Source organism: Molothrus aeneus, chromosome 5, assembly GCF_037042795.1.
Source record: "Molothrus aeneus isolate 106 chromosome 5, BPBGC_Maene_1.0, whole genome shotgun sequence".
In the NCBI taxonomy this organism is placed as follows: domain Eukaryota; kingdom Metazoa; phylum Chordata; class Aves; order Passeriformes; family Icteridae; genus Molothrus; species Molothrus aeneus.
Window position 1 is genome coordinate 20,708,262 of NC_089650.1, and position 19,472 is coordinate 20,727,733.

Sequence of the window (19,472 nt, forward strand, 5' to 3'; positions counted from 1 at the left end):
CAATTTCACACAGGGCTTCTGTATTCTGCTTTTTTGCAAAAAGGAAATACTGTATCCCTTTGAATCCACACTGGCAGGTAGACAGGTATTTTTTGGCTAGTAAATGGTAGCAAGCATTTGGTTTCTTCTTACAGGTAGAGCAACCAGAAAAATACATCTGCAGGAATTGCTCCCTCATGCCACAGAGCAGAAAGGTTCAAGGTGCTGAACTCCAGCTTCTGGCAGCCATGCAGATTTCAGCCAGACTGGCACGAGAACCACTCTGCTTCCCCACAACAATTCTGACAGCAGGAATTCCAAGGTGAGGTAGCTTATTAAGAGCCATACTACCAATTCCAAATTTCTGATTAAAAACACCCAAATGACAGCAGATTACCTTTCCACATGGCACCTCATTTCAGTAAAAAAAAAAGTATTTTCACTGAAATTTTCAGAATTGTGATTCATTCTTTTCCAGTGGTGAGGTCTCCAGTCTTTCACTTTCATCCTTTAACAAAGTATAATTACAGCTCATTGCACTTTTTTATTCTTACTTGTCTATGTAAATCCTACTTGGACTGAAAGTCAACCAGCATTGAATTAAGAGTATTCTTCTTCTATAGATACTCTCAACACTCTTAAAAGAAGGCACTTGTTCAAAAGACATTATCTGCAGAATTATTTTACGATTTTATTTTTAAAATGGACTCAATTCAGACTCCAGGAAAAGGTGCCATTTTGCAATTTGGAATCCTGCAGCATTCAAGTCTTCTCCCCCTTCTAGACATTCTTGGTGTTAAAACTGTCATGAATTTTTCAATACTTCAAATAGAAAACTGTTCTTCAGAACAATTCTATTGCCAACTTAACAATTGACAGAGCACAATTTAATTTGCATTTTAGAGTCTAGGAATACTGACCAAAACTATGCAAAAAGAACATAGACATGTTAGAACATACACATTTTAGGCTTTATGGTCTGGGAATATCAGTGGAAAAATAAACAAAGCACATTTTTGAGCAGGCATAGCACTTCTGAAGCAGTGCCCCCTGTCTACATAAGAACATGGTGTGAATTCACATATTCTCACAAAGAATAGGGTGATAAAACTTCGTGTATTTCTGTAGCAAGGCCATTTTCTTGAGGCAGCTTGAGGGACTCCCTTTCTTGAGGGACTCAGCTTGAAAAAGCAAGAGGTTATCTTCCTCCAATCTAGCCAGTATCTGCATTCAAAATTTTCAAGATTTAAAATAGCTGGATTCAAGAAGACAGATTGTACACTCACTTCTAATATCCATTCCAGCAGTTCAGAGACCTCATCACCAGGTATTTGGGGCAACATCAGATCCTGTGCCACAAACATACTTGCAGGTAAAAGAAAACCATGCCAAAAATGTTATTCTTTATGAATTATTTTAATGAACCAAATATGAAGTGACAAACACAGGTCAAGGAAAATAACACAAAACCAGCCCCACCAGCTGCTGACAGAAGATAAAGATCCAAGAATAGTTGAGGACAATTTGAGGGCAAAGAAGAAAGTATAGTGAGAGATAGTCATTCTTGCCAAGAATATCAACCAAATAACCAAATCACATAATAGTTTAAATTTCAGGTCAAGTGCTTAAATAAGGTCTCTGGTTTTTTCTTAACACAGTGAGTACACAGAACAATAGGGAATGGGCTATCCCTGAATTCGTGGCAACAGGTCCTATAGAGCATATTCCAGATTTCTCCAAATACTGGAGGTAAAGGTGGCTAAAAAGAGAAGCAGAGAAAGTGAGGACCCTTTGTTTACCCAGCCAGGTCTCAGAAATGGAATGTGTTTTCTAGACCCCAGAATCTTTGGCATAGGCTCCTCCTCAATGTCTGCGCGAGTGCTTTAATCCCATGACTGTGAAGGTTGCTGCAGTCAGTTTCTCATACACCAGAAACATTAGAGCAGCAGTAAGGACTGTCTGCAGGAGCTTTGCTTCAAGGCCTTTGTAAAGTCCCACTAACCCAAAACGCCTAAGGAGGAGAAAAAAAAACAAACCAGAAAACAAGCATGAACAGCTTTCTGTAAGTAAATCAGTACACTACAGAGAAGAATCAATATTACAAGCTGATGACCAACTGTAGGAATCTTAAACTCATTCTTGACCTTAAGCCAGCTATATTTAGTAATATTTTAAAGAAAAAATTCTGCAGAAATTTAAGGTCCTTTGTGCAAGAAACCTGTTTCTTTTCAAGTTGAAAGGTGAAATGAATTAGTATCCATATGTATCCTTGATGTCACTTACTGTACAGACATTTAGGAGAATCTGGGTTTGTGGGCCTACCCTACAATATATTACAAAAACCAGGTTGACTCAAATGTCAAGTTTAAGGGAGGCAAAAGGAAACAAAATCCAGACCCAGCAACATTTCACAATATTAGTGAAATCGTAGGAGAAATAAAATGGGAAAGCTCACCTCACTCTCTGTTGAAGAAGGTAAAGAACATTTCTAAGACTGCCCAGTGTTCGGTTCTCTGGGTTCAGCCTGTGACGTCCAAACTGAAAAAAAGGAAGAGGATTTTGCTGTACTACTTCCCCACTGTGCTTGGCAGAGAACATCATACATGCATGAAATCTGGAGAGCCTACCCTAAACCCCTATAAACATTTTTCACATTACATAACTACCAGCAGAGAACAGAGGCCAAAGCTCACACTGCAAACATTAAAACTATACATACTACTGTAATTTGGTTTTAAAACGGATTCTAACAAATATTTCCTCTCTTTCAGTTGCTCTGGAGGAAGCAGTTTTCAAGATCTCAAAAGCATAATTTGCGGAGTCTTAGTAGGGTTATGACACTCAAAGCAAGTTCTTTCTGGCTTTCTCAGCCTTTACTTCATAAAGATTCAGACCCTCACACACCTGCAAGTCATTACTACATTGAGATTGCACAGTCAAACACACAATTTATCTGCCCAGCAATGGTCCTGGAGCATTTATGCGTGAGCTGCTGTGAAAGAATTCAAAATTGTTTCATCTACCTACCTGGCCTAAATAATATTTCTTTTTTACTCACTACACTTGCTTATGACCAAGCTGGTTTTCAGTAGGCATGACTGCTGCTGCTGCTGTAGAGTTAAACTAGCAATTTCAGCAAGTCCTTTTCAAGCATTCATTGATACTTTTATCTGATACAGGTTGATAGTACCGCCAGCAAGCTGTAACTATGAATTATTAATATACAAGAGTTGGTACACTTGTATTTGTAGCAGCACAGCCTAATAGCTTTTGAAGACTGTGTTAAGCTTCTGTGTACAGAAGAACGGTGAACTTGAGTAACTGCATGTTGGATGAGTTTTTCCCCAGAACATGTTGAGGCAACTGCTATTTCTCATGTGTAAGAAATTACCATTGACAGTAGGTAAAGTATGCCAGCTGATTTAGGCAGCTCAGAAATTTTAAGAAAATGCTAGGATGATAGAGGCTTTACTATGTGTTTTAATAACTTGGGAGGAAACAGCAGCAACAGAATGCTAGTGGAAATCTCCTGTTATTAGGTAAATATATATTCAAAACCCACAATCTTTTCATCAGCAACTACCCATTTGATATTGACAAATCAGTGTTAAGAACTATTGTCACAGACTCAGACACACCCCCCAAAAATTGCTAACTAGGTTCCAAGTTACAGTGTCAGTCACTGCCCAGATTACACATAGGCTTTCACACTACACCACCATTAGGTGCCTCACTCTCCTCTTTTCTCCACCACTGGACAATTTTTGTACTACAAAGGGTCATTAAGGGAGAAGAAAATAATTTTTCACTAGAATGTTAACACTTCAGTGTTTACTGCAGAAGACTTCCCAAAAGGATTAGCATTCTCTATGACAGAGAAAAAAGACTTCCATTTTAAAGAGAACTTTTTCTTCTGGGATCACTGAGAACATGAATGGTATTGCTGTACCTCCAGAGGCAAATTTAATTTATCTGCTCTTTACTGACACATAGGCCAAAGAACAGTTTCACTGCATAATGAGTAACACCAGTGTCACGTAATTTTAATGACTGGGAGAAGGAATACCAAATGGCAAAGCTGCTACCACTGTCAATTACACAGGATAACTGTTCATTATGCAACAGTAAGAGTGCCGAAGAGTTGAAAGCAAAGGTGTAAAGACTTTATTACAAAGATCCCTAATAAGTTCTAAAAAAGAGTAAGTTTCTAAAGGTTTAAGATTAAAAAGGAAAAAAAATGTTCTGTACTAGTTTGATGAGAGAACTTAGTTACGATGTGTAAGTTTATATGAATTATACTGAGCTTATATTAGTTTGTGTGCAAATCTGCTAAAATTATTTTTTAAAAACACCTGCAACTTTTTTTTCATGCAGAATATTAGTTCTGAAAATACTAAACCTTTACTCATAACCTTTTTTAACATTACTTAGTGTGAGTGACAAAAACTTCATCAACCAGAACAATGCCAACTTTAGATTAGAAAACACATCACAAAATATAGCAAGTCTGAACTGGACAGCACAGATGTCACAGACACACATTTTTGCTGTCCTCAATAGATGTGTTCAATAGGTCCTGGCTATTCTTTCATAGAGCAAAGAGACAGAAGTCACCCCTAGTGCCTGCAGAACTAGAGACAGGGTCCTTGTGCTCTCCATCATCACAGGGAGAGGACGGACTTGCACTGGATTTTTTTTTCTTCTTTTTACACTGTCATTAAGAGTCAGAAGAATTTTGTTCAAAAAGCTAAATGGAGACAAAAAAAAGATGAAGCCTCAAGACTGTAACCACTTCTGTAGGAACCATGGAAAGGAATGAGGGCTGAAGCTGTTCTGCGGCTGCAGCCCCATGAAAGCTGCACTGCTGTGCAATGCTCAGGCTAAAACAGAGCACTCCAACTTTCCTTCCAGCTCTCCTTCACATCAGGAGGAAACAGGAGCATCACAAATTAAAAACAGACTGATGTTGCAACTTATCCAAACAGAGCTATTTTTATTTAAATGTTTTTCTCTATCTGCCATTCCAGTAACAGAAGTCTGTGTTGTTAGTTTAGCTACTACTGAGATGTGTCCAGGCTGTTAAAACAGGATAGGCATTGAAAGGCAGCTGATCAAAAATTATGAAAACTTCAGAAAATATGACTGCTGATAAAAATTACACAGTAAGTATATTCAAATCCTCTTGCTTTGAAATATAGCATCCTAACTACCTTTTCACAGGTTACCAAAATTCAAGATACATTTATTACACTCTAATTAGAGAGTTACAAATTATTACAAAACTTTCTTGAAAATTACTTTTTCCAGATGAACAATTAACATGAAAATTTCCTTATTAGAGAGGTCTGAAAAGTGATACCCTTAGCATGGAAGGCTTGTTTTCAGTAATTCAACTCATTCTCCAAATTTGTCCAAGTTTTAGAACATACACAATGGCTTTACTGTAGAGGCAAGTTAAGGCTCCTCCTTACTTAGGAAAATGTATTTCATGTGGAAACACTTACTAACATTTAACTGCTACAGAGTTTAAAACACACAAATTAAAGTACAATATGCTTACACATGGCCAGGTCTCCTTCCCTCCTACTCCCCAGTTTTGTCTTGTGTCAATATTACAACAATATTGGTACACTCTGAACGCAGCAGCATTATCCAGCCTATGTACAAATTGCAAGTCAGAATAAATGCAAGTGTTTCCATTACCACTACAATTAGCCAACATGGCCAGGCAAATGGCTAAAGGTATTATTTATGAGGGAGCTCAACTTCCTCTGATCAATCACATTCTGGACACTGACAAGGTCAGACCATCATCTGAACAACAAAACCTATGAATAGAACTTTTTTTTTTTAATTACCATAGGTCATCTGGAAACAGACTGGTTTTAGAAGATTTAATTTTAACTTCCCACTTGACACATTTTCCATTTATATTCCAATAAGTAAATGTACATTTTTGCAGCACCTAAAAGCAGTACAATGCATCAGCTTCTCTGGGACACTACCAATACAATACACTGGCAATCCTACCAGCAACTTGAAACAAATGTGCACCAGTATATCAAGCTCTGTCAAAACCAAAGAGGAAAGCCATTCTAATCAGTGACCTGCATTGGGAAAAATGCCTCCCAAAACAATGGGTCCATTAACACAAATAAAAACAAGGCTTGCATGATATAGACCAAGTCAGAGGCAGAGTTGCCATGAAATGAAATTACTTACCCGCAGAATTGACTGTACTGTCTGCAGAGGATAAGTGAGGGTGGTGGCAACTGCTTTGGCTATTGCACCAATGACAAAAGCATCCAAAGATGTGAGCTGTTCAATAGATAAAGAACAAATTTACTGCACATAGTACCAAAATAGCCAATTACCCATTTGTATTTGTATTTGGATTCTGTACTGCTACCGGCTCCAGATTATCTAAGGATCTTTGGCATAAAGATTTCATGAAATGTCAGGGTCTTATCATTTTAAAGAGGTGGTTATGGTTCAACTAACTTACTTTGCCACCTCTTATTTGTAAATTCCACCTGGTTTTGCATTTCTCAATACAACTAGATTACTGTTGCTATAAGGCCATACAATTAGACCCCTTCAAAGCACCAAGAGTAGACAAAAGATAAGGAAGTATCATTTAAACATACCATCAATCAATAAGCATCTCAGTTTTTGCAACAGTGAAACCAAAAAGTCATACAGTGCTTGTGAAAAGGTGACAGTAAAAGATTCCTTGAACATCACTCTGTATTCCTGAGACATAACCACTACACTCCCAGACAGAATTTTAGTCTTGATGCCATAGGCTAAAAATCCCATCCCCTTTTAGTTAAGAACCCCTGCTGAAGCCCACGCTCAGCTCCAAAGCTCACACTTCTCCAGGATGTACCAAATACATTGTTACAGCCTATGCTGATTACAGTGCATTTCAGTCTAACAGTGAGAATTAATCACTGAACATAAGTAGATGCCCATATCAAATATGCTCAAAATATATTCTAAAATATATTGATTGCAATCAAAAATACACTTACACATGCACATTTTTAAAAAGGTCAACCTGCTATATTTAGGACAACCAGAAAATGACCAAATAGGAAGAAAAATGTTTTTCAAAATAAAAATTACCATTCCGAGCTGGAAAAAAATTTATATCCCCTCTTCACTGATCATGGACAAAGAAATGTCCTAATTTAAGGTGGAACTAAGTAATTTAAAAGAAACACAAGAAAGAAATACATAAATAAGTATGTTATTAGCCAACAAGAAAATAACAATGCAGATGGAAGCTAAGCTCATCATTCAAAAATGTGCATAATGTAATGGAGTAGATCCATCAGGTACAAATAGGCTGCTACAGCTGCAGTATTAACTAAAGAAAGTAAAAAACCCAAGCCTCATTGATGATGTAAAAATCTCATGTAAAAATAATCTCGCCATGTCTTGGGGAAAAACAAGATGGCTTGGTAACATACTGCTATAGCCTAACATTCTAAAATCATTAATTAACAGCAAAGCATCTTAAAGATATATTATGTTATGACATTATTTGAAAATGTAATACAAATGCTTTCCAGTTTGCTGGAACATAAAAGGAACATGAGTTCAGCTGAGATTCTATATCTGATATAGACAAGGAAAAAGAATAAGGAAAAGGAAGAGCAGTATAAAGCAGGGACAGAAAAGCAATTGCACTTCTATTTAGAAAATCAGGAAGGAATGGTTGCAATGCTACATTTAATTCTAGTGTCCATACCTAGAAAAATTACATTGAAAATTTGAGGTCTTCAAGAAAAAAAAAGTTATTATTTACAGCAAAAAGTGTTAAAAGCAGACTTCAAAACAGTCAGTATGTAAATACTTATAAAAGATACATTAGAATTGAAATCTCTACTCTTAATCAAGACCTGTGAATGTATGCAAAGAAATGTGGAGAAGAGGTTCAGTTCTATTTTACAGGTAGAAGAACTAATTACAGGAATCTCTTCCCTAAGGACATGAAAGATTCCCATATAATTTCATTATGCTGAACTCTTTTCAGACAAACTAATTCAAAAAACCACTTGAAAATACTAGAACCAAAACCAAACCCATATTCTGAATTTGTTCAAATGATGCATATCAAAAACCTGTCTTGTAACAGAGCACCTTCATCACCTGGCCTCAAAACATACTCACTTGCAGCTGCTTTTTCAAAAGCTTTCGTTTAAAGCCTTCATAAAACATAAACTGTATGGCAGGATTGAAGACCAGCAGCAAGGAGGGGAAAGTACCATTCCACAGAGCTAACACTCCTTCATCTCGGACTATTTGATGAAAGGCATCTGAGATAAAAGGTGAGGAAAAAATTATTAATATTTTGAGTACAAAACTCTGAATATAAAAGATATGAGAAGTTACTCTTAAAGCCTAATATTCGAAGCGCAGTCCTTTATGCAAGCATTTTAAACTAAACTTAAAATGGCATAAAAATCCACTGCAGTCCTTTATGCAAGCATTTTTAACTAAACTTCCATTTTAATCCAGAAGTTAAGAGAAAGGTAGTGACAAAGGAGGTTCTTGTTTGCACCACCATTAACATACACAAAACTAATCATCTGCTCAGGCAGGCCCCTCTTTTTTTTACAAGTGTGGAATCCACATTAAGGTCTTCCAAACCTTCTTCTAAATAACAGTAATGTTATTTGGTTGGTTGGTTTTAAAAGAAGGACAGCCTGAACATGTGAGTAATTAAGAGATTAAGGTGAGCAAAGTTTAATTTTCAGACTGTCTGTCCAAACTCAGACTCCCAGCTACCACTTCATGGGGCTCACTACTGCTCCATTATCTGTATGATAACAATATCTGCCCCTGCAAAAGGTCTTTCAGTTACAGGAGTGCACACTGCAAACTCTTAATTACCATCACAAACAGCCAAGTCCGGTTTCCTGTAAAACGCAATGACTGCAAAGTGACAGAGCAGCACAGAGATTACAGGGTGAAATCGTTCATGATGAACAGAAGTCTTCAAAGTCCTTGATACATTTTACTTCATGAACTTCTCTTTGGTTGAAGACAACAACAGGTGCTTACCAATTATGCCTCTGTAATTGGTTGGTACAATGTCTTCATTTCTGAATTTTGCTCCCTGCAGCTTCAGGCGTGTGTTCACTACCCAGAGAGGGGTGGTCAGGAGTACATTCACTACTCCTAATGCAAAACACAGCACAAAGAAAATCAGCATGAAAAAGAACATTTCAAATCTTTTTTATCCCCTTTTCTTCCCCTGATTCACATGCTACTCAAATTTCTGGTAGGAAGAGGGAATAAAACCAACACAACATATGGGAAAAGTAAATGGTAATTCGTACCCTAATTCCTGTAGCCTTCGTTCCAAAATATATGGAATTTTACCACAGACATACAGCCAGCTTAAGAATTTCCTTCCTTACTTCCAGCAGCTATTCAGACAGACAGTCATTATACCTACACTGAAAGTATAAGAAACTACCAACTCCTCCTCAACCCCCAAAAAAACCCCAAACCCAGGGGTCATTTTTACAGGTTGGTTTTTTTTTTTTTAATCAGCTTGATTCTATGTATTTGCATGAGCAATAGTCCCTGAAGAATATCACTGGCAAACACAAAGCCCACAGTGGTTAACTTTTCACACTGGATGTGCTAGAAAAGTCACAAATGTTATCATCCCTTCAAAGAAGGCACTGCAGCATCCACATAAGAGGATAGAATAAAAGAGCATATGGTCCCACTGGACCTGTATATATCTAGGAACTTCCTGTCACTTTCAGGTGACAACCCAAAACCAAGTCTGAAAACTGACACCCAAATTCTTACATTAGAATTTCTTACTGTAATTGAAATTAATTCAGAATTGGCATATATCTTTTCCTCTGGAAAAAACCCAACTATCACTTCTCCATTTTCTTTTCTTCAGCATCTTAGTGCTGAAGCTTAGATACCTGTAAGCACCCCATCAGACACAAATATCATGCTAAGCCACAAGAGCACTGTGCTTTGTGCCAGAATTCACAACAGGAATGGTTTATGCAATTCCTTAGGAGGCAGGGATGACACAGAGTAGCAATCACAAAGAAGCAGGTCTGCATACAGTGGGGGGGTGAGCACTCAGTGTGGCCTCCAAAGGACTTCATAAAGAAAATCATTAGATAGAATATACCAAAAATACATTCCTGACAAAATGGAGATTTTAAAGTATTACCTGCAACAACTCCAAGAACCAAGTCTTTTCCAGTGGTTGAATGCTGACCTTTGACCCAAAGGGCTTTAAGACTATTAAATGTATAAAAATAAACAAAATTGGAGCAGCAAAGGCTGGAGATAACAGGAAACCATCCTCGATATGGTGCCAACCTAACGGAGAGCAAAAAGTCACAGTAAGAATCAGCGAAGTATTTATGTAGCTGATCTGGCTGATTTTATGTGTTGGTGGAGGATCCCAGAGATACAATGCTGTGTACTACAGGAAGTACTACCTAGATATGTCTTTATCAGCAATGGTAAAAAGCCATACTTAACTCCTGAGTAAGGAAAAAAAGTATCTGGATTCTCACATAAAATTTAAAAATTGAAGACTAGTTACTGAAATTCATATACTCCTCCTAGGAGAGTCTGGCAAAGGATGCAACCTGGGGACAGAAGATACACAGGTGGGAAGAATTTCTAACAAATGCCTTACTGTAAAATCTAGGGCAAATCAGTCAGGTAAGTAAGAAAAAGACATTACCTAGTTAAATTTAACTAGATTAATCACAGACAGAAAACTGAATTATCATCTAAAGCTGTCTTGATTTAGGAATGATTTCGTAAGATCTGCCTAACAAAGCTCCCTTCTCTGAGAGGCCTGATGATCCTGAAAAACAGGGACACTTCAACAGCTGTCCTACATTCCCAACATGTTCTACAACACATCCAAAAAAGATATGGATACACACCTTCACTGGAGTTGCACAGAACAGGTGGAGAGCTGGTATCATGTTAAAAGCATAAAAAAAATCACCCCAACAGCAGAAACTATGGAGGCTCTTCAGAATTCATTAAATACTGGGAGTATATAGAATTTAAGGATCTCCAATAAGACTGTAAAAGATGCAAGCCCAGTAAACACCACATCTGACTTGGCTTAAAATGTAAATGCTACTTTTTCATCTCAAATCCATGAGCGCTTCTCCCTCCCATGTAGCTGGGAATACATCTTATTGTTACAACTGCTTCTGAAGTTACAGGCTTAGCTAACCTCACGGTTACAAATTTACTGACTATGCAGTTATTCATTAGCCAAATTACAACAATTCTTACATTACCTATCTCTTCTGTGCCAGAAAAGAAAGAGAGAAACATCCTCTAGGGTTTATGCCCTCTAACTGAGTGTTAGTTTGGGCTTGATTGATTTATTAAGAATGACTTCTGATGATTTTCAAATGAAACATCTTGTAGTACAAAACATGAAACTAAAACAAACCCCATGAGTTTATTTTAATTACTTAAGTTGTCAGTAGCAGCATCCATGATTCACTGCAATCTTGAGAAAAACTTAGTGTACATTAGTGAACACCTTTCAGATCACTTAGAAGAGGATGGAAGTGCAGGGAAGAAAGCTGTCTGATAAACTTCTGCAGCAAGTCCTTTAGCTCAACCTATTTGCTTTATCTAGATGAGAAAAGCAGTCTCACAAAAGTATGGTAATGAGACATGACTCTACAAGCTAATGTGAACAAGATGTTTATGATCTCACATCGTATTTCAGATTTGTTGCTGTTTGGACTTTTTTTTGTAACTTCAGACACTTCTCTAAATTAGAACCATTGCTTTGCCAGGCCTTCCCAATACCTTTGGAAGAAGCAATGTTCCTCTCTTGCCAGAGCTCCTGATTTTTCTCTTTCACAGGCAAAGTAGGATGATCACTTTTGCAGTCTTTCCACCTTGGTTAATTACTTCATTTTTATTTTTTACTTTTTTCTTTCTTTTTTTTTTTTTAATTGAAGTTTACTTGCCACCCTCATGTGACAGAGGTAATGTGGGAATGTGAACAAGAGAGATCAGCTGGCAGAGAACTCCTCATGCATACATCTGCCCAAGTTCAAAGGTGACACAGCATTATGGGCCAAGTTAAACTTTCATCGGCTTTAATGTCCTGGAAGCACCAGTCTACTTAGGAGTTCCAGGGATTCCGTTAGGAAAATACTTCTAACAAGGACAGGCATAAAACTGTTTTTCCCAGCCAACTCAGCTCAGACTATGACAAATACTAAAGCACAGCACAGCTGAAAGTTAACTGTTTTTAGACAGATGTTAAATCCCACCAGCATAAAGTGTCATGTGTTGTTTACTTCTACATGCTTAGGAGAAAATGAAAACCTTCCAACTGGGAAACATGTCTGAGTTCTCTTGAAAGTGGCTCAGTTATCCAGGAGTTTCATCTTGGTTATTGAGAAATTGACACACCCAAGAATCCAGGCAGACAAAGCTGGTTGATCAGGTATATGAAGGTACATTTGCATTTCTGAGGAGGCACAGCTACCTCACTAATGAAGGCACAGTTACATCACTGAACAGATCAATTGCATAAGGTGCTCAAGAAAGTTAATCCTAGTTAGCTAAAGATGAACACATAAGATTATGCAAGTCATATCACACTTGTGTGGAGACATTTCAATTTGGAATAAAAATCTGTCCACACAGATACAGGCTAATTGTTCCACTTTAAAAGCATATTCAAATTAGTTTTAGAGCTTATCTCCACGAAGACAAACAGAAAAATCAGTATCTACTCACAGGCCTTCCTCTTTGATTATTTCCAAAAGGACGGCCGGTGTTGTCTTTGACTTCCGTTTCTCATCAACTGGAAAGCAAAACAATCAAACTTTTAGATTATTCAAAATTTTAGCACTCTTTTTCAAGTCCTTATCCTTGCAATTCTGAATATACCCTACAAGCACATGTTTCTTCTTCCTCATAAAGGATAGAAATACCCTATTTCTCCTTATTTTCATTTGCTAGGTAAGGGTACTTCCTTTTTTTTATTCTTCCTCAGACTGACAGGTTCTGTTGTGCTCCAGAGTATCTCTAATCACCAGTTCCAGTAGTTGCAACATGAACTGAAAGAAGGTTCCCCTTAGGGAGAGGGCTAGAATTGGGCCTGCCTAACTGCTCTCAAAATTATTCCTTGGACATCAGACCAGCACCAGTAGCAGAGCTATCTCCTACAGCTCATCTGCAAACAGCTAAGCCTTAGCAAAGCAGGCTCTTCCTGCACTGAAAGCTATTCATTTCTCAACCCATACTTCTGACAACCTGGCTGATAATCTGCCTCCAGTTCTTAACAGAGCTTTAGTCATAGCTCTAAAATGCTTGCTGAGTCTGAGACTTTAGATTAGAAGATAGAGTTTCAGAACACAGTTCATATTCTAGATGCATTTCTGTAAACATTAGATATTCCTAATCCCAATTCTAACCCTGGATTTTCCCTTTAAATCATCCTCTCAATAATTCTGTTTTTCATTATATTGCCCCTGCATTTCAAAGTGTTCTCAGCAGCCAAAAACAGCAACACACAAATATAATCCTATGCAATCTTGCATCTTTGTTTTTGTCTTTGGTCTTAGATAATCATTTAAAAGCCACAGAGCACACAGCCTTTTCAGCTAATTAAAATGTTGCCCAACTTTCAACAGGAAGAATTACCTTTACCTGGAAAAACAGTGTTAATGTGACACAAGTAAGACTCCTGTTCATGTAGACCACCCCCACTACAACCACCTTACAAGTGCCCAGGCCAAGATGAACAGAAATGCTGTTGTATACAAAGAAACTAGATTTTGACACTTACCCTGAAGTCTAAGTCTAGCTGTATCCAAAGGAAAAAATACAGTCATTGCAGTCATACTGCCCTGAAAAACAAAATAAACTGGCTGCATAGTGTATCGGTTGCTTATACAGAGCCTGCTAGACTTTTGTAACTCTTCACTTCTTGCCCACAAATCAGTCTGCTGAGTAAGTTTAAAAAGGGGATAAACTCCACATATAACACATTTTTGTCCCATACTTACAAAAGAGGGTTATTTTTCTCTTGCATTAGATCAAGCTAAAATTAAAACCATTAAAAGCTTTTTGCCAAAAGAGAAAGTTTTTGAAGCGTGAAAGTTGATCTAGTGGCATCAGAAAATAAACATTGAACTTACTCTACGTCCTATTAGCCTCAAAAAGGCCCTGGCTTGGTGTAAACCTGTTTCCCATGCATCAGGTGGCTGCTAAAGCTGTGGAACCTCTTCTATTAGCAGCCATGCAAACTGTTTAAATGGTGGGAAGGTCTGGGATACAGCAAGTCACTCAATGCTGTGTTTAAACTACAGTGCACAGTGTGACTTGAGCTTTTCTACAGCTGTCTTATGCCATACATTTAAGTGAGCTTTGCCTCTGGAAATGCCCAGCTCCTCAGCCAGCTGCTTGGACCTACTCTACAACCAGCAACAGAGGATTTTTTTTTTCTGGTGATATTTCCACACTAAAACAATTCTGGGTTGACTTAAGTTTCTCCAGGTTTTTTTTAACACTAGGTAGCATATGTTAAGACTTGGCCACAATTACCTGGTTATTTTAACCCATTTAGTTTGGGCTCTTGCCAAAACAGTTCTTTCTGCTCTCCCATGTACTTCTCCTGTGTTGTATCATTCTCACCTACCATGTACCCAGCTGGACAGCAAGTGGATTAATGAACCCATCTGACTGAATATTTCTAAAAAACATATATTAGTTAGAAGGTTAGTGCCAGCACAAAAAAAAAGTACCAGAAAGAGCCATAATGCTGTTCCTAATGGGAGCTGCATTACTGCAACTTTGAAGACAGCCTCAGAATGCAGTTACACCTACGCACAGAGCAAGACTGCACAGTCACTACAACTTGCAGCCCTCCTCTGCTTCCATCCTCCCAAAGTGAGATTCATCCTGGATCTCAGTCTCAATGCAATGCACCACGCAGCAGCAACACACACACACACACTTGCACAGAATTAGAAACTGGAAATGAGGAAATAGTCAGGTAGTGTCACACAGGAGACACAATGGATGTGTGGCCACAAGAAACAGAACAGTCTGTTTCAGCTGGGAAGGATCTGCAATGATCTTCTAGGCCTGCTGCCCCCACCCCACTTCAGGGCTGACCAACAGCTAAAGCACCTTAAGTGCATTTCCCAAATGCCTCAAACACTGACAGGCATGGGGCACTGACCAACTCTCTCAGCAGCCTGTTCCAGTGCTTGACTGCCAAACCGGCTTAAAACTTATATGGAACTATAGTTCAAGGGAATGTAATGAGACAACTAAACTGACTTAACTGACTTAACAGATCATTGCACATAAAAAACAATTTGTACCCTCTCCCCTTCTTTTCCTAAATTGAGGGAAATAGAAAAGCCAAGTTACTTTTCTCTTGGGTTTACAAATGGAACAACTCAACTACGTGATGAGGAGGCTGCCTGAAGCATCACAGGGAAGAGACAGGATTTCATGGCTAGAAGAAAGGAAAAGAGGGATAAACAATCCTTTCCCCAACAACAAAAGCCCTCAAGAGGGACTCAGATTCCTCACTAAACTGCACTGAGACCAGCAGGTAAAATTATACTAGTGAGTGCAGAACAGATGCTGCCATGTATTACCCTGCACTGCTGGAAGGGTGAGGCCTCACTGTCAGCCTTCCCCCCACGCCCTGTCGGCGCTGGATCTCAGTGCTTTGCCAAGTCACATTACCACTGAATAATCACAGGGACAGGTACAGGCTGGTCCCTGTAATCCCAGGCTCTTGGTCAACTGTATTTGCACCCCTGCCTCCTCCAATCTGGTGGCATAACTTTCTGGGCACTACACAATGATGCAGACACAGAAACTAATCTGGCTGAAAAACTACTTTTTCCACTGAGCTACTTCTTCAGCCACATCAGTTCACTGACCAGCCACAGCACCCAATAAACAACTGCGCAGTAGCCAAGAAGTGGCCAGAATAAATGGCCTGAGGGTGACTGCTGCCAAAAAGATATGTGCAGGACCACAGACTGAAGCTTGGATTATAAAAAATAGTAACAACAAAAAAATGTGAAACATATAAAAAAGTTTCATTGCTATTTTTCAGCCACCATTTAGCTAATGAAGCAGCCTGACTGCTCTATAATACTCCCATGAAATTCTCATCCCTATAGCTTTGCAACAGGAAGATTATGTTGCAGCTACATGCAGAGTTAAAGAATACTTATGTAATTCAATTAAAGTTCACAGGAAATCAAGCACTTTTTTGTGCTGGTTATTTTTTTACTGTTCACAAAAATATTCCTTCATCTCAAATTTGACTAGGTTGCCTAGAAGGTATATCAGCTTTCAGTATATTAGAGTACAAACAAAAGTTATCATGTTGTGGTCTGACATGTGCTCCTGATGCATTAGCTCAACACAGTTCTGAGTCTATGGCTGGATGTATAAGCTTGGTTCACACTACAAACCTTGTTCAGGGGCACAGCCTGACTACAGCAATATGTTTTTGAAGGGAGAAGCTAACAGCAATATCTAGAAAGTATCACTGACTTCTGCAGAAGCCAGCAAGAGGAAAATGGGTAGTATTTCAATAATGAGATCATTTTAGAAAGCTCCAGTTTTTGAAAGTGGAAACAAAATCCCCACTGCCTTTGATGTTTAAGTAAGCAGACTTAAAACAATTTAAAGAGCAGACAAAAATCTTGTATTTATTTATAATAAAACAAAAACATCCCTTAAACCCTCGTTTTTCCTTTTAGAATCAGCCTTTATAACAGAATCACTGAATTGTCACGGTTGGAAGGAGCCCCTGGAGATGACCCAGTCTAACCCCACCACATCAAAGCAGTGTCACCCAGAGCAGGTGACATAGGAATGCCTCCATTCCAGGTGGGTTCTGAATGTCCCCAGAGAGGGAGACTCCATGACCTCCCTGGGCAGCCTGTTCCAGTGTTTATCGTTCAATAACATTTAGCAACTTTCATCCTATAGGAGACACGAGGAGTTCTTCCTATCCATCAGTATGCCCAATCCAACATGCTACATGCACTAAAATTCTTCATCTGTTAGAAGCAGAAGGCTGATTTACTTTTTAGAGCTAGCACTCTGAAAAGAAAAATTCAAGGGCTGGGCACACTAGGAAATCTACATAAATTAAATGCGACTTTTTAATTTACAAGCACCACATGAAAAATTAAGTTCAGTGATCGACAGTACCTCCTCCGGCTGCTCTGTGCCCGCTTTACATTTTGATCAGCACCCAAGAGCTGCCTCACCCTCCGCAGCTCCTGAGCTCGTTATGAGGCCGCGGCAGGAGGGCGATGCTTGGTGCAGCTCTGGGATCGCAGAGCTGAGGTGCTGCCCCTCTGCCTGAGCTTACTGAAGGGATGCCCAGCTCCGGGTGCGCCAACCCGGCTTTCTGAGGGGCAGCTCCCGCTGCCTCAGAGGTGGCTCCGGCTGCTCAGGCCCGGCCTCCAGCCTGGCTAAGCCCCGACCGGTTCCGCGGCCCGTCCCGGCCGAACAAAGGCTGCGAGCGGCCCGCGCCCCCCGCCAGGCCGGCACGGCCGCCCCGCCCGCCGGGCCCCGCGCCCCCCGCCCGCTCGCTCACCACGGCGCCGGACACGGCGTGCACCAGGCTCTCGTAGGAGGCCACGGACGACATCGCGGCGGCTCTCGGCTGCTGTGGCGGCGGCTGCTGCTGCTGGTGCTCGGCCCGGCCCGGCGGCCCCGCGGCCCCGGCCAGCTCTGGGCTGCCGCGCGCCGCCCCCGCGCCCGCCATGGCACCCGCCCTGTCACGTGCGCCCGCGGCCCCGCCCCGCGCCGGGGGAGCGGCGGGAGAGACCGGGATCGTTCGTGGGGATTTTCAGGAAAATACAGCACCGGGGTACCCGGAAAATGCGCTCCTGTTCCTTCCTCAGTGACTACAATAGCGCCTTTTCTCTCCACGAGCAGCTTCGCTTCTTTTCGAGAAGAGGCCACCGAGAAGGGATCCCATCAGTGGCTGTCAGCATCTGAAGGGAGGGCGGGGAGAGGAGGGATCCAGGCTCTTCTCTTCTCTAGCAATAGGACAACGGGCAGAAACTGTTGCACATGAAGTTCCACCTGAATATGAGGAAGAATTTCTTTACTATGAAGTCACCACACACTGGAATAGATACACCACACACAGATAGCCCAGACAGGTTGTGGAATCTCCCTCACTGAAGATGTTCAAGAACACTCTGGACACAATCTTGTGCCATATTTAATAGCAATAGTGCCATTATTTACTCTTTTTTTATTTTAAGCAATTTCACTTGAGAGTCACAGAACAGTCTGAGTTGAAAAGGACCCAGAAGCACCATCATGTGCTCTGGGATGACCCTGTTCAAACGGGGAGGTTGGACCAGATGACCACTGTGGTCCCTTTTCAACATGACTCCTTTTGTGATTCTGTGATTCCCTTTCCCAAACATTAACATAAGCATTTAATTACAACGAGGAAGCAATACTAAACTTCACATTCTGATTCTGCTTTTTGCTAACTACAGTCCCTTCTACCTACTTAAAAGTCTAGTATCTTCAAAGTATCACTTTTTCAAGACAATAGTTTCTTCTTATTCCATGTGGACAAATCGAGTCTGATGCATTTTCAAACACCTGGAGAAAAGGACCCCCGGGAGGATGTTCTTGCACTCTACACCTTAAAGGATGTTGTAGCAAGGTGAGGTTCAGCCTCTTCTCCCAGAAAAAAAGCTACAGGAAAGAACAGCCTCAAGTTCACCAGGGGAGGTTTATACTGGATATTAGGAAGAAAATTTTTAATTAAGGTGTTAGCCAGCACTAGAACAGGCTGTCCAGGGAAGTGGTTGAGTCACTATCCCCAGAGTTATTTACAAGACATGTAGATTTTGCACTTGGGGACATGGTTTAGTGGTGGATGTGGCAGTGCTGGGGTTGTGGTTGGACTCAAACTAAGAGGTCTTTTCCAAGCTAAACAATTCTATTATTCTATTTTGTTTACTCCTTTTCCCAGTCTGCAAGCCCTTGCTCCTCCTTTGCTGTCATGCTGAGAGCCTGCAGCTGAAGCACAGCACTACAAACAGAACATCTCCTGTGGTAGCTGAGGCTGGAGTGAGAAGTCCCAGCAGGACAGCACTAGACAAAGGTAGCTGGCCAAAGCACAGGGGAGCTGTGGCTCACTGCAGTTAGGGCACAGAGACAAGGCTATCAGACACACAGTTTGGGAAAATATCAATCATGCTACAGCCTCCTTTTCAACTTTTATGTAGGAGAGGTTCCACAAGTATGAAGGAGCTGAGGAAATTAAATGAGTTTGGACATGCCCCAATTCAGAACTGCACTTGGGAGATGAGCCCCATGTCTGTTCATATCCTGCTGGGTTTTTTGCCATTCTCATGTCTTATACGGGTTTCCAGATTGCTTCACAGTTTTGTCTGTTAATAATCACTACCCTT

At 40.1% G+C, this 19,472-nt stretch overlaps 1 protein-coding gene across 1 annotated transcript; it reads right to left on the bottom strand.

Annotated features, from left to right (window-relative positions):
* Positions 1-1,376: 1,376 nt before the first annotated feature.
* On the bottom strand, positions 1,377-17,764 carry SLC25A17 (solute carrier family 25 member 17). Its single transcript, XM_066550498.1, has 9 exons — positions 17,624-17,764; positions 13,826-13,886; positions 12,772-12,838; positions 10,199-10,350; positions 9,052-9,168; positions 8,158-8,303; positions 6,202-6,297; positions 2,435-2,517; positions 1,377-1,990 (listed from the first exon to the last, which is right to left on the bottom strand). Exons 1-9 carry the CDS (start codon positions 17,675-17,677, stop codon positions 1,843-1,845), a joined length of 924 nt encoding a protein of 307 aa, XP_066406595.1. The 5' UTR covers positions 17,678-17,764; the 3' UTR covers positions 1,377-1,842.
* Positions 17,765-19,472: the final 1,708 nt, after the last annotated feature.

Bases quoted from the DNA above. Each gene is read 5' to 3' on its own strand.
- SLC25A17 (XM_066550498.1), bottom strand. From the start codon at position 17,677: ATGTCGTCCGTGGCCTCCTACGAGAGCCTGGTGCACGCCGTGTCCGGC. The intron at 10,351-12,771 runs GTGAGTAGATAC...GCTCTCCGTTAG, and splicing joins ATAATCAAAGAGGAAGGCCT to GTTGGCACCATATCGAGGAT. The intron at 1,991-2,434 runs GTGAGCTTTCCC...TCTCCTCCTTAG, and splicing joins CTTCTTCAACAGAGAGTGAG to GCGTTTTGGGTTAGTGGGAC.